Source organism: Drosophila teissieri, chromosome 3L, assembly GCF_016746235.2.
Source record: "Drosophila teissieri strain GT53w chromosome 3L, Prin_Dtei_1.1, whole genome shotgun sequence".
NCBI classification, from domain to species: domain Eukaryota; kingdom Metazoa; phylum Arthropoda; class Insecta; order Diptera; family Drosophilidae; genus Drosophila; species Drosophila teissieri.
Window position 1 is genome coordinate 15,226,252 of NC_053031.1, and position 15,025 is coordinate 15,241,276.

General features: G+C 41.7%; 7 protein-coding genes across 7 annotated transcripts in view; all 7 read right to left on the minus strand.

The window, feature by feature from the left end:
• Window positions 1–15,025, minus strand: part of LOC122615590 (synaptotagmin-5) — a 53,414-nt gene that overhangs the window by 23,530 nt on the left and 14,859 nt on the right. The window contains exon 2 of the mRNA XM_043790596.1: window positions 11,431–11,625. Coding sequence (XP_043646531.1) covers window positions 11,431–11,604 — 174 coding nt within the window. The 5' untranslated portion in view covers window positions 11,605–11,625. The remainder of the gene's footprint in view (window positions 1–11,430; window positions 11,626–15,025) is intronic.
• On the minus strand, window positions 4,056–5,050 carry LOC122615592 (26S proteasome non-ATPase regulatory subunit 8). The gene has a single exon (XM_043790598.1). The coding sequence runs from the start codon at window positions 4,940–4,942 to the stop codon at window positions 4,154–4,156; it is 789 nt and encodes a 262-aa protein (XP_043646533.1). The 5' UTR covers window positions 4,943–5,050; the 3' UTR covers window positions 4,056–4,153.
• LOC122615591 (homeobox protein Hox-B4) lies at window positions 5,379–6,564 on the minus strand. Its single transcript, XM_043790597.1, has one exon. The coding sequence runs from the start codon at window positions 6,336–6,338 to the stop codon at window positions 5,379–5,381; it is 960 nt and encodes a 319-aa protein (XP_043646532.1). The 5' UTR covers window positions 6,339–6,564.
• On the minus strand, window positions 11,959–12,307 carry LOC122615598. The gene has a single exon (XM_043790604.1). The coding sequence runs from the start codon at window positions 12,241–12,243 to the stop codon at window positions 11,986–11,988; it is 258 nt and encodes an 85-aa protein (XP_043646539.1). The 5' UTR covers window positions 12,244–12,307; the 3' UTR covers window positions 11,959–11,985.
• On the minus strand, window positions 12,474–12,959 carry LOC122615604. The gene has a single exon (XM_043790609.1). It carries the CDS (start codon window positions 12,954–12,956, stop codon window positions 12,474–12,476), a length of 483 nt encoding a protein of 160 aa, XP_043646544.1. The 5' UTR covers window positions 12,957–12,959.
• Window positions 13,008–13,532, minus strand: LOC122615595 (transcription termination/antitermination protein NusG). Its single transcript, XM_043790602.1, has one exon. It carries the CDS (start codon window positions 13,517–13,519, stop codon window positions 13,169–13,171), a length of 351 nt encoding a protein of 116 aa, XP_043646537.1. The 5' UTR covers window positions 13,520–13,532; the 3' UTR covers window positions 13,008–13,168.
• LOC122615600 lies at window positions 13,605–14,000 on the minus strand. Its single transcript, XM_043790606.1, has one exon. The coding sequence runs from the start codon at window positions 13,967–13,969 to the stop codon at window positions 13,808–13,810; it is 162 nt and encodes a 53-aa protein (XP_043646541.1). The 5' UTR covers window positions 13,970–14,000; the 3' UTR covers window positions 13,605–13,807.

Here is a 15,025-nt window from a genome sequence, read left to right on the forward strand (position 1 = left end):
TGCTTTAATACTACCTTCGTTTTTTGACTCGGATAAATATATATACATATGAATGTTGGTATCTTGGCGTGTAAGCCGCACGGCATATGAATGTGAATGTGTGTTTTAAGCTTTTTATATAATTGAAATCCGAACACGTGCCACTCAATGCGTATGCTGGCAATAAATTCAGTTTCACTTGTAATCTATACGCACATAAACACATCCACATATATTTCTCATGTATTTCTCTTGATTCCTCGCCATATGTAAATTTCACTTGGCCATCGGGATCCTTTTGGGCCGAGGCAAAGGACATTGTCCTCGCAGTGTGAAGGCGCCTCCTGGCATATGCTCCAATCATAATTACATCGTCCTGAGCAGATAGTAGTCCTTGGCGTATGTTTACGTCCTGCTTTCGTGTTGCTCTGGAGTCTTAGTCACTGAGAAGAATTTTCTGTTTTAGGATAGACCCACGGAGAGTTTTGAGATTCTAAATGTTAATTCATCCTTAAATTAAAATATTGTTTTGTTTAACTATGAACTTACTAGATATAATTCACTTAAAGTGTAATAAAAACACGAAAACCTTTTGAAGAGTCGCTTAATACTTAGAAAAGTTACTAGAATATCCTTGGAAATGGCTTGCTTACTAGCTTTTTACACAGCTAATTTTTCGCAAGTGTATTCTTATCCAATGCCTAGTATGTCGTCAGTTGCATAACGAAGCGACAAAACTCATTTTAAACAGGCGCCACTCAACGACTGTGGGGCGCCACACAAATTGCTCCATCGTTCCGCTCCAGACCCCTGGAACCCAGAGTCCACAACCCAGAGCCCAGTGCCCAGATCCCAGGTCGTATTCCCGGCCGAGTCAACGTGCTGATGATGAGCCCAGTACGATTACCAACAAGTTCATTAAATACAATGCACAGTGTGGCCAAGGACGATGACGTGCTGGCTCCCGATATCCTTCGAGGGCCACTTATTACGGGTATTTCGGGGAGGTGAAGATTGCTCCCCCGGTAGCTGATAGAAAGTGTGGGATGCTTAGCAAATGGAAATCTTTACGGAGACATAATAATTGGAAACTAGCATTTCTTGGAAATTACTCAGCTGCAGCACACTGAGTTTGAAACTTTAATGAAATTGGAGGTGGAAAACTGGGGGCTTGTTTACCACGAAACGAACTTATTTTTTGTTTTCAATCAAACTAGTGCACGTGTAATGTATGTAGTTAGTTGATGAAACAATCTATTGTTTATGGTTCACTTTCCGCGCGGGTTTAAATAAATAACCGCTTTAAGTGCGGACAACTTTATGGCTTCACACATCCTGTGACCTAAAAAGCACTCAAAGGGGCAACAATGTGCGGAGGCCACTTTAATGGGTCAATTAGCTGGTTCCACATATCGCGGCGTAAAAGGGAAAAATCCTCGATTGCGTGACACGGGAACATCGACAGTTTTAAGCAGGATTGTGGGGGTAAATTTGCCATTAATATGTGCTTAATCTAGGTCAGAACAAGGATACCGGAAGCCTATTCGCCGAGACTCATAATTAAAAACAAGGGACTAAAAAACGCAATTATGCGGCAAAGTGAAAACTCATTTGGACTCATGTTTACCTTGGCTTGACCACCAAATAGGAAAATCGCCCAGACTACATACAAACACGTAAGCATATAGGTTAATTTATTTATTTTGGGTGCACGCTTTTATTTGCATAAGCTTAAAGGATTTCGGACAGCGAGCTTAGATTTACCTCAGTCTGCAGCTGTTTTATTGTCCTGCTCATGAAAACCCAATGGCCCCCAAATGCTTAACCCTGAAATTGAGTTGAAAGGACTCCCCCAAAAAGCTTCAAAAGCTTTGAAGCTTTGAAACTTTGTAATACTCCAAACTTAATGGCCTGACAACTTTTATGGGGAAAGTTCTAAAAGCTTTGCAGGAAAATTTGTTAGAGCTTTTTGGGAATTTTCCGGGTTTGGAATTCGGATATAGAATTCCATTAGGAGAGAAATTGAAAAATATTTAAATTAAACACTTGAGACCACAACCGTTGCACCACAGGGAATTTAAGGACATTTTTGTAGGCCCTGGCGACAGAACGTCTAGACAAGAATCCAGAGTTGAACACCTGACAAATTTCTTCTTTCACTTACAGGTAGGCGGAACATTTTCAACGGAATTTCATCTGTTCCAGCCGGAATCGTTGGCCTAATGACCTTTTAACAGGCCCAAAGGACCTGAGGGAATTTCCCAGCCTTGATGCAGGCAGTGCAGCGCATTCATTCATGAGGCCAATTCAAAAAGAAAGATTCCACTTTAAACTGAAGAGGTTCTGCACTTCAGGCTGTATTCATTCATGAAGTGTCTGCCGGGCGGGAGATCGAAACAGCGAGGAATCTCCGAATCAGCGGGACACTCGAAAGTTGGCAGGACATCTGGCTAAGGGTACTTCTAAAACTGGAACCTACGGAGAAGAGGTGTATGCAAATTTGTTTACGGAAACAATTTCGGGAAAAAGACACTGCTTGGGAATTTAGCTGTACGGATAGTTTTCGCAGGACCTTGGCCAATTACTTATTTAGACTTATTAAAACTGCCTTTTTAAACCTTTCTTCAATCGAAACACTCCCTTTCTTATAGACAGTGCCGCCAATTACGTATTTCCTTGCCCAATCCTGCAACCAATTAACTTAGTTCCCATGTCGCCAAACTGCAGTCCCAACATCCACTCGAATAGTCGCGAATGCTATCTGTGATTTCGCAAAAATCACTTTAAATCTGCCAACCGATAAGGATCGCAGAGTCCACGCAACACATTTTGGCACAACACAGTTCGCTACGCTCCTTGAATGAATTTGCGGAAAAAAGCAGATCCTGATCCTGAATGGAGTCAAGGAGTCCTACCTGCTGACCCAGCACTTCAAACTCAAGAGCCGAGCTCTTCAGCTCAAGTGGAGGAGGCGCACACTTGAGCAAGGAACTCTAGTAGATAACGATCGGGATGCGATCAGGTAGAGATCGAAGTGCAGCATTTTCGGGAATAGCAAGGAGAATGGAATACCGAAATTCCGTTTAAAACCGCCGACTGGGCTATTTTGCCCATTGGCATTCCGATTTCCATTTCGGATGGCATTCGGACCGAAGGCCCAGAGGGGCGTAGGTGCAATTGCGTTTATTAGCACCGCACCCCTTGGACTCGCGCACAAAAGGACGAGTTAGTCCTCGTTTCGGTTCCGAGTTAGAGGACCCATTGAGGAATTGTCAGTCCGCCGTTCAATGAATGCTGAATGAGTCGGCTCCGTCGGGTTTTGTTGCGCTTGATTCGTTTTGGGCTTGTCACCCATCTCGTTTTTTGGGCAAATCACTGCCATATCTTGGCTGATAGGCATCATCGGCGGAGTTGGCATCATCAATATGTGCAATATCTGAAGTGTCGTGGGAAATGGTTAAAAACTCTCCCCACTCCAAGAGCGAAAAGTGTCCTTGATTAATTGGCAGTTTTGATGATTCAGCAGATATGATTCGTTGTCATCATTTGCGGTTCTATTTAGGTGGCAGACCACACATTCCGCCTGGAGACATTCTCTACTTTCTAATGGAACTAATTGATTCTATTCGATAAGTCTGTCTTTTATACCTAACTTACATAACTTTAATAAGAAATTTTTAATTATAATATTTAATACTGCAATTTCTATAAAAATTACACCAATATCTAAACAAGATTCAATTTTATAGGTTTTTTGGATTATTATTTAGGAAATATATTATATTAACTATTCCCAAGAGATAGCGCAAAATCCCTAGAGGCAAACATTTTTTGGACTAAGTAGCTTCCTATGAAACACGTAGCCTTATCCTAACAACCATCATATTGGACTGCCACTCACTAAGCCCCTCTAACAATCATCCTATGAAAGATTTGCAAATGAGATTTCGCCGGAAAACATTTCCTATCCCATAATTTGTCAAGCCTGTCGACTTAGCGGCCCTCCGAGCAACTCAATTTTTGCACATTTTATGCCAAAAAATAAACGAGTGAAGCCGTTGAGATGTGTGAAAAATTAAATCTGACAAATTTCCGGTTCGCTATTTACTGATTTTTGCCTGAATGTATAAATTCTGGATATTATTTTCTGGTTGAGTGGATTAGGCACAAGAATTCAAACAATTTTCTCCAGCTCTTGGGCATAGGTGAGATTATGGGTGGCGATGTCCTTGGCGGGTACCTTCTCCATGGGTCTGGTATGGAGTCCAGCATAGTCGTAGTTTCCCTCCACGTCCAGACACCACTGACGTTTGGTGGCCAGTTCCAGCAGCTCCTTGGAGCCGGGACGAAGTCCCAGGCGCTGAGCAGCCTGTTTGGGCGCCATCTTCAGGTAGGATTTCTCCATGCAGGATGCGATCTCCTCACGCGCCGTGTTCACCAGGATGTCCATAAAGTTCGAATAGATCTCCGAGGGCATAGACTTCTTGGCTTGCAGGATCTTGTTGTATCTGCCCTCCATGTAGTAGTTCTCCAATGCCAAAACCGGCTTGATGAAACTATCATGGAGCAGCAAAGCCGACGGCAAACGTTCCAGCTCGATGTGGAAGTCGGCAATGCGATTGGTGGCCAGCATATAGAGCAGATTGAGGCCCATGAACTTGTGCATGTGCTTCGAGGATTCCAGGTACTTATCGTAATCATAGTAGTAGGTGTTCAACTGGGCCATGTATCTCTCGAAGGCAGCGTAATCCTTGATGGTGATGCTATGCTCCACGGCGATTTCCAGCATCTCCCGCGATTTGATGAGCTGATCCTTCTGCTTGGAACTGGATGCAGTTTGGATTGTGCCGAAGTTGGACCTCACCAGCTCCAGCTTGAATCCATCCAGCAGGTGGGAGCAAAGGGCCAGGTTGGGCGCATGTTTGCTCCACTCGTTCTTCAACTCGGTGTACAGATTCGACATGATCACAGGCAAGTCTACACGACGACTAAATTCTCGGGTTAAAAATTTTGTTCGTTTTGATTGACAGAACACAATTTTGAACGATGTATATCGGTGCCTGTCAAAGGTTGCAATCGTAGATTTAGGGATGTTCCAGGGCTGCTTTATATTTATTTTCCGTATTTAATTGTCACATTTACAATGTATATTTAAAGTTTGTTAAAACATTTAAGATGCAAATATAAAACGATCTTTCGCAGAACATTAAACTGCTAGATGTAGATCAACTTTTCATGAATAATATCTTGCTTTTAAAAGATTTTGTTTGTATTCCTCCTCAGTAGCGCCAAAAACAGTGGTTTTCATTTTGATTGAAATTTATTTACTTTAACATACTTAAGGCTGAAAACAGACTAAGATCTACTGTACAATTACATAATTCTTATACTAGCTGATCCTACGCCTCAACTTTCAATTCGTGGACTTTGACGGGGGGCGACGCTGGAGATGCTTGGGGGCTTCCATTGGAGTTGGTCGACAGATTGAAGGTGGGACTTTCGGAGCCGCCCTTCTTCTGCTTGACACGTCGGTTCTGGAACCAGATCTTCACCTGCTTCTCGGAGAGGCGCAGTCTGTTGGCGATTTCGATGCGACGCAGGCGGGATAGGTAGGCGTTGTGCGAGAATTCCCGCTCGAGCTCCAGCAGCTGGGTGCTGGTGAAGGCAGTGCGAATCCTTTTGCTGGAATCGGCATAGTCGTTGATCAGGGGCGTGATCTCGGCAGGACCTGCCGCGGAGTGGCTCTTCAGCGGTGAGCTGTTCGGTGAGCAGGAGGACTCGTGCTTGAATCGCTTTCCCTGCGGTTCATCAAAGTTGTTGGTGTAATCCAAGGAGGCGGATGACGAGGCGGATGGTGATGTGCAGAAGCTGCCAGGTTCCGGCAAGGGTAGTCCGCCCACAACTGGAGATCCGTAGAGGTTGTGCAATGGCGGCAATTGCTGCGAGTTGGGATTGGCCGAGAGCGGCGGCGAAGGATAACAGCCTTCGTAGTTGCTGAATCCGCTGGACTTCCTCTTGCTGGCGAACAGCTGCGCGTATGGATGGTATAGGGAACCAGGACTCGAGCTGACATGTGGATGTTGCTGCAAGGCAGCTGCTGCTGCTGCTGCGGCCGCCGCTGCTGCGTGTTGCTGCTGCTGTTGTTGTTGCTGCTGCTGCTGCTGGATGCCCAAGGAGAAGAGATAGCTGCCCACGTAGCTGGCCGGGTAGGGCAGCATCGGTATCGATGGTAGCATGGCAGCTGCGGCCACTGCAGCAGCAGCCGAAGGACTTCCTCCCGGCGATCCCAGTTTCTCCTTCTTCTGGCTCAAGTTGGGCCTGTCGCTGAGTAGGGAATCCATCAAAAAGGAACGTGACATCTTGGTTTCTTGGCTTATTTCCTCTTCCAACTGCTTGCGAGATGAACTACTGAACACGATCGCTGACTGTGCGAGACTGTCTGGCTGCTGCGCCCTCACCCGGCTCTTATATACCTCAAGACCCTGTCCTGGGGGTTGGTTTTCCACTACCACTTCCACACCCCTGAGGGCCAATTCGAGGGTTGTTTGAGTGTGTGGCGAGTGTGTTCGGCCATTTAGTCACCATTTAGCAGCAACTGTTGCCATTTACGCTCCGCCCTTGTTCGATCACTCACAATGCCGCAAATGGCAGGTAAGCGATGCTTCACTGTATCTGTGTCTGTGCCAAAGGACAATGGCGAACCCTCCTCTGCCATGCATGTGTGCGTGCGATGAGACTGTGTTGGTGTCCCTGTGGAACGAATCCGTCTTTCCAATTCGTATTATCACTCGAGTTTAATTGAAAGTTGAAGAGAGTGCGTAAAAGCTTTTTAAACGGAACTGAATTAGTTCAGCCTAAGTAAGATCAAATTACAAACGTTTTATAGATTTATTTTAAAGTTCTAAATATATATAAACTTTAAATAAAACGTTTGTTTGATAGGCAGTTGGAAAAATGTATGTAATTAATTACACAAATTATATAAATAGTAGTTTTAGGAAATTAATTAAAACGTATATTGCTTTTATAGTTGTATTTTTATTGGTGTGGTATTGACTGTTTAAATTTAATAAAACTTGACTTTGTGTATAAGCGTCAAAATGTTTTTTAAAAATTCTTCACTAAATTAGATTTAAAATGTTATGAGCTGTTCTTCTGTTTTACAAACTGTGTTATCATTAGCGAAATTTTTAAATGTTTTATTAAACAAAATTATTTGCATTATTTATGTGGTGTATAAATGCAACTATTTTAAAGTTTTTGTTTCTATGATATATCACACTTATGATATGTTATGTAATGATATGTTTGTTATGTCTAGACGAAGACAAACTAGCTTCCAATACTATAACAAAACTCAGTTATGCACACGATACTCGGAAGTAAGAACTTGAAATATTAAAACCGATGGATTTTACTTAAAACTAAACGCAATGACAATAATTTTCGTAGGATGATCTTTTAAATAGCCAACGGCAGTTACACAGTATCTTGTTTGTAATTTATTGCATTGAAAGAAAACCTCTTCAGTGACTCTCCACAATCGAATCGATTAATTTTACAACCATTGAAAACTGCAAGCCCTCCAACCGTTTAATGCCAATTTCATGGCAACTTATGGCCCGAAGTGGTGGCTGCTGAAATCTCGAATCGAACCTCTACTTCTACAACTCCCGATTACTAGACCCTCCAGCACATTGGGCATATGACTCTCCTTTGAGTCCTGGTCCTCGCCTTGGCGTAATTTTATTGATGCATTCTTCTGCTTGTGCAACTACGGCGAACAATGTGGCAAGGATCATCCATCCATTCAGAACGATCCCATTCATGGATGCAGTCCTTTTGGTCCTTTGGTCCTTTGACAAATCCAAGACACGACGCACGTTGCGCCTTTGTTTGTGTGTATTTTGGGCCAGGTCTGGACTTTTGAGCCAGACAGTACGTCGCCGAGAAATGTTGTTTTTGGGCCACATTACACAGAATTATGGCGGCAGTTTTATCATTTGTTAACTGACTTAAGGGATTTACCTATAATTGTCCTTTTCATGGCTTTGTGCCGAGGTGCGGCATTGTCGTCCCTCTGCCAGTTGATCGTATGTTAAGTGGCTATAAAACCGATCACAATTGCTGACGTTAATTGTTGATTGTTAATTGTGGACCGACTTCTACGTAGGCGAGCCGAATTTTCGCCTACTTTTTAAGGTTTTCAAGGATTTGGCTTCTGCTTAATTGGCGGGCTGTGCAAAAAAAAAGGATCTGGACGCTGGTCAATGGTGAAATCGGGAGCAGATGCTGTTGTGTTAATATTTTGTAGGAATTTCTTCTCCTTGGGCGTTGCGTTGGTCTCGTGCGAGAGGTCCTTTTGACCGCCTTTTACCAATTGTCTGGGCCACTTGAGATTTTCTCCATTGACCACTTCCGTTTTTTGTCTGCGATTAGTTCACGCTCGATCGATTCGGGTTTCCTTTTTCACAATTGGATCGTGCTATTGACTTGGACATCGTCTATGGCTTATAGAGAAAACAAATGTTTCGGAATTGGAAATATGCAAATTTTCGTATCTCCAAGATAGCATCAGCTCCGTTCAAGCGCACAATTTCATTTTAATTGTGAACAAAAGTCGCCTAAACGCTGAACAAATGAAAGCATATCGAAATGTTTACTTCCCCTTATTTTATTTATTTTTTTGATATGGATACAACGCAAAACTAACTGAGCCGGGGAGAATATCAAACCGGATTTGCCCATCAAAGGGGTGTTTCAAAAAAATGTACAGAACACTGAACCACCACCATCATGGTGGGTATTCGAAACCCTTATAAATGGGGATTGGGTTAATCATTTATTGACATTAATTGGTTGTGACATTTGCATTTTGACTGATTGTTCTAGTTGCCATTGTTGCTACTTAGCCAGGGGTTTGTTTATCCACTCTCTCGATACCCATTTGTATATTTGTTGATTTAACAAATATGACTTCATCATAGACCAAGCATTTTTATACGAGTATCATAGCCTCATGCATGTGCTCGGATAAATTATTATTTACCCCTGAATAATTTACGAATGAGCTTTGAGGTTGAGTCTGGCTTCGCTGCGTGTTACTGAGTCAATAGGCCTCAGGGAGTGCTTTGGGTTACTCATGGGTTACTGATGGGTTCTTCAGCAATTAAATTATACGGCGAGTTGTGTTCTTTAATGGTTATAATGATGGTACTGTGAGAAATAATATCGTTGTATTTAAACAGCATAAACACGTTTTTATATCAGAAAAGCATCATGAGGATTTTATACTCGCCTTTTGGGATTTTATGTAAGTTGTATAAGTTTAATTTACAGTGTTTATGATGTTTATCTATAATTATCAAGGAATCTATCGGATTTAAATAAAGAGGACAAAATTAATACAACGATATAAAAAATATAAAAATTAAAAATGTTATATTTAATTATAATAAAATGTTTGAAATATATGCGACATTTCTTAGCAAAAGAAAGTTGCTTTCTCAATGACCGCTTTTAGCTGTTCTCCAACTATTGAAAACAAATATCAAAGTATCGCACCGCCAAGTGTTCAAAAACTCAAGCCAAAACAAAGGAAACTTTTTTATTCTTTCTTCGAGTATTATTTTCATGAATGAAAAGTCAGTGGCTGGACAAAGGACACTGCACAAAGGACCCAAACACGATCCGCACTTGCAGTGATCTGCAGTTTTGTTTTTTTCCGTTTTCCTTTGTCCGAGAAGAGCGAACCTGGCGAGGTAGAAATCCAGGTAAGGCGAAATTCCTTTCTGCTCACCATTTAAAAAAATATTGAACAAGGACCGCCGTTTAAATGGAGGTTTATAGGTTTCTTTTTTAGCTGTGGTCAAGGCCGCTGGACAATGCTATTAATCAGGTCCCATTTATTGTGGTAAATGTTGTGGCTAGTTTGAAGGGCCTGTTTGGGGTGTACAATTGTACACTGTAAATCGTGTGGTGGGGTGGGGGAGATGCAGACTCGAAAATGGTGACAATTCCACCCCAGCAAAACCAAAAAACACTTAAACACTTAACGTCTAATCAAATTATATAATAAATAGCAAACAAAACGAAACCAGAAACGCTTAGCACCCTTAAGTCCACCACTTACCCCGCTGTCAACGAGCAAAGCCAGTTAGTTAATAAAAACAGCATTTGCAATCGTAAAACGCTTCACCGATCCGATCCGATCCTCCCCTTCCACCAGCACGCGTTGGGTTAGGTCACCATGCGAATCCTTGGAAACAAGGTAAGATTCCAAATCGGAACAACCCCCGGGTTCCGCCGGATTTTCCATTGCCCATTGCCGATTGCCGAGGGGTGCATCAAATGCATAATGAAACAGATTTTGATACGGCCTCAGTTATTCATTCGATTGCAGCCGCTCTCGCAGGAGCACCAGACACATTTGTATCCTTGTGGTTGTCGGCGATCCTTCTGATTTCGCGCCGATTCAAAATGGCTGCCCAACGCAGTTTTCCGGCCTGTGATTGATAGACATCTAGGCCAGACAGGATTTCTTCACAGCAAGACCACATTTGCAAGTCATTCTTTCTTACATCAACACTAATTATTGACAGTAATTATTGACTTTTTTGTTATAGAAACTAAGCTTCAAGATGTTTGATAAACCAAAAATAATATACTTTCAAGTTTGCTATTACCCAGAAAGTAGTAGGGTAAATAAAATATAACATACAAACTAAGTGCAAATAATTGTAAAGACACTATATTAGATTCCTCAAAAAAATATAATTTAAATTAAATATGGCTAATTTCAAATAATTTAAATAGCTATTTTTAAATCGCTTTTTTAAATAGCTACCGGAAACATTTCTGCATTATTAAGCGCTCTTATCCCCTTGATATAAATATTTGCTGTGGTGTCGGGTTTAAAACGGGCCAACATTTTTTCTGCTTAAAATTTTTTTTTTGCAAATATCCTAATAATCCTAATATTGTTACGAAGAAGTCTTAAGTTGCGTCTCCTTACATATTGTAATCAGAAAAACCAGTATTTTACTTGAAATGTAGATTCCGTGTAGAGTCGGATAGTTCACAAGTTACCCGTCACATGTCATTGAAATGGTGGCGCCACTAAACAGCAAGAGTGTAAACTGGAATCTCTGCCGTTTTTGCAGACAAGCAAAAAATCAGCCCAATATAATCTATATAATAATATTTTGGAGTGGTTTCTTAAGGATATTTCAAAAGTCTTTTGTAATCAGAATAAAATGTGTTTATGAAACCATTTGACCTATGTCATTTATGTACATCGGTCTGCCTCCCACTCTATTTGCTCCATTGCGTTCAGGCCTGGCAGTGTCAGCTGTGCGTCTGCAACTCCACGGGGCGTCCTCGGCCGGAGGGCCATTTTGGCCATGTTAGCCGCAATCACATTAACGTTAACGGACTGCGTCAGTCACCTACCTTCATCTGCAGCTTCCGCATGATGCGGGTCTCCTCCCAGCGGTCCAGTTCGTCCCACTCCTTGCCACGCTTACGCAGAAGGTAGTAGCGGTACATGACGATTGTCACGGCCAGGATCAGGGCCAGTCCTGTTCCTGCTGCGGCCCCCAGAACCGCCGAACTAACCATAACCATCTTGCCGATGAGTTGGATTCACTGGAAATACAAGTTGAATAATCACTAAATAACACGTTATTTTATTAAAGGAAGCATACAAAAATGAGTGATTTGAGTTCATACTACTACCATTACTTGAACAAATTCTGCTTTAAAAGCAAACGCTGTGTAAATAATATATTTTAGGAATAAGTTGATGATACTAACAACTCTGGCCAGCATGAACGCAAATCGTATATTTATCAAAATATATATTTTATATTAAATTCTTGTTACTCTATTCAGCCCCAAGACCAATATAATCTGTAATACTAATAACATATTCATTTTGAAGTAAATATTTGCGTATATTTGTATTTTATACATTTTTATTGAGTGAGGTATTATAGCAAGTTATAACTATATAGCGAATTTGAATGTCTTTCTCGTGGGGTATTTATTTTTCTCCTGACCACAGCTATCGACTTCCACACTTTCCGTACTTTCACATGACGCAGTCAGCTCGTCACTGTCTTGATTATTAAAGCTCTCGTTCTCGTTCTCTAAATCAAAACGATCTTCTCGGTTTCGGGACTTTCCAGGTGAATCAGCACAAGTGACTAACGCAAGCATAAAAGTAAGGGCCAAAACCGATAGAAAACCAACGTAGAGTCGCATTTTGGTAACTTAAAACAAAACTACTCAAATGCTTGGTTCGTAGCACACTGTTTAAAGGTATATACCTATAGGAAAACAAACTCTTACTCAGGTACCACAGTTCTAACTTATATTCAGAGTCACAGCTGTGCAAACCCGACTGTAGTCGGAATTTCCCCATCTATCGACTTAAACTGGCATTGTTCTGAGGAACACGTCACTAGCACTTATTTTCTGATGAAATGCGTGGGCTAAAAGTCCAAGTTCATGTGATGCACATAGCCATTCCGGAGGATTGCAAACCTTGGATAAGCCTTGAAATCTTCTTCGTGTTCGGGGTATCTGAGGTACATAACTGGTGCCTCAGTTGGTCTATCCAGAGTCGCTGTATCTTCCTCCTCTTCATCCTCCCCATCTTCTCCAGCTCTTGTTTCCTCTCCAGTTGGTTCCATAGTTTCCTCTCCAGTTGGTTCCATAGTTTCCTCTCCAGTTGGTGCTTTTGTTTCCTCCGCCGTTGGATCTTTGGTTAAATATGTCTCCTTTGTGGTGGGATCTGCTGAATAATATGTGTCATTGGCCAACTTCTCCAGCAACTGCAAGCTCTCCATCATTTTATCTAATTCCGCTTTCTTTAGTTTTGAATCTTTCGGATTGCTTGATTCCTCTAATGGCTTTGTAGATATTAGGGCTATGCCCATAAGAGCGATAAGAATTAGAGCACACAAGACACGCATTTCTTCAACGTTCTGAACAATACTGTCAGCTGCGACATTGGAATCAACCGCTTTTAATGTTCATAAACTTTGAAATTTCACTTTATTTGCTTTAAAAATGGTGGGTTATAGAGAACAGGTAGAGAAGTTAGAAACATTCACTTGAAGATAACATTTTTTATTCAGAAAAATAGAAAAGAACATTTTAGCAAACCAGATTATAGGCCTATGACCTAGACGAATCTATGGTGTCTGACCACAACTGGACCATGACCTCCGAACCTGGGCCAGAAGGGACGGATTTGCTTCTTGACCGCCGCGGCAGTTGTGGTCTCCTCCTCATCGGCATCATCGCTGGATTCGTCAGCGGCATCGCCAGATTCTTCATCGCCAGCAGCCGCCTCCTCAGCTTCAGTAGATTCCTCCGCATCAGTGGCTTCAGTGGTCTCCGCATCGTTGCTGGTCGCATCCTCATCGGCACTCTCAGCCACGACAGCCGAGGACTCCTCATCCTCAGCTGGACGGGCGGCCACGAAGCCAACAGCCAGGAAGGCCAAAAGAGCGACGACAATCAGGGAACGCATTTTGAAGTTGAGTCTAAGGAGTTATTGCGAAAACTGCTTTCCAATTTCGTGCAGCATTCGGCTTTTTATAGGAAAAGTCTCGCAATTTTTGCCGTTTCGCAGTATCTACTACAAAATCTTTATTTGCGCTTTGGTATTTGAACAATTGTCTCAATGGAAAGTTTTACAAGCTTGTATATTATTTTTGGAAATATTTTTTTTTCGACACAATAAAAGTTCGTTGTGGGTTTTCTAGATCATTTCTTGCAATAGTTCATATCCCTGGAGTGGGGGGAGTGTTTAAAGTGTTTACTGACCGATTCCACCAAAATTGGGAAATCTAGGAAAAGGAATAAGGGATCCCAAATTGAATCCTAATCCTTGATCACTGCTGTTGTTCGCAGATGGATGTGCCATCACAGCGGAAATGGCCAGGAAAGCGAGGAGAGCAATAACTTCTAGTACACGCATCTTGATACTCTTGAATTTCTCCGGTAACTATAGCTTTTTCCCACAAACTGCACATTTTATACAAACAGAGTGTTTGCTTTTACTCTGAATGTTTTGCCTGCCAAGCTGTGCAATCTGTAAATTCCCGTATACAAAGGTAAATACTGCAGTTTCATCTGCCAACTCTTCCGTAACCTCACGATGTGAGTTTTTTTTTAATATTTAGTTTTATTAAAGCGACGAATCCGTACATGCAGTACTAGTACCATAACATTGCAATTAAACATATAAATAATATAACCAAACCTCTCACTTATCGCGGGGAGACTAACAACAAGATCTCAAACATCGAGGGGTCTTTTAAGCTGTCCAATTGTTTTGGCAAAGCCCTTTCTTTTAAGCCTTCTTAGAGGCCTGGCAGGGAGTAGGCGTCTTGGCTCTAAGTGTCATGGTGCTTCGTCTGTTGATTAACAATCGCAGTTGCTGCGTTCTTTGACCGCATCTCCGAGCCGTAGCTTTTAAGTGTGGGCCAAAGGTCAACCGTTTGTCAAGGGTGATCCCGAGGTATTTAGCCTCCAGAGGTTTGCGATGTGAGTAAAGTGTAATTTACGAGGCATATTGAGGTACTGAGACGAATGGATCACAAACAGCTTGCTTTGCACTAAAAATACCTTGAAAGTTGCTAAATTCTGGTGCACGAAGTTATTAAAATTCGCGAAATAATCATTGTTTTATAATATCACTGGGAACGGCAGTTCCTGAACACTGATCACTGAACCTGATCACTGAACAATAACTTTAGAAATGTATCAATGTATTGCACTGCAATAAAATTGGCTTAAAAATGGTTAATGTTATTCGGTAACACGAGGATTTTTAAATTTATAAAGAAAATTACTGCGGCGATAAATTATTATTATTATTTAAATTATTAGTATACTCGTAGAGTAAAGGGTATACTAGATTCGTTGAAAAGTATGTAACAGGTAGAAGAATGCATTCCGACCATATCAAGTATATATGTACTTAAAGTTTTGAGTTTATTACTTAAAGTAATGACCCCAGGTTAAAAATAAC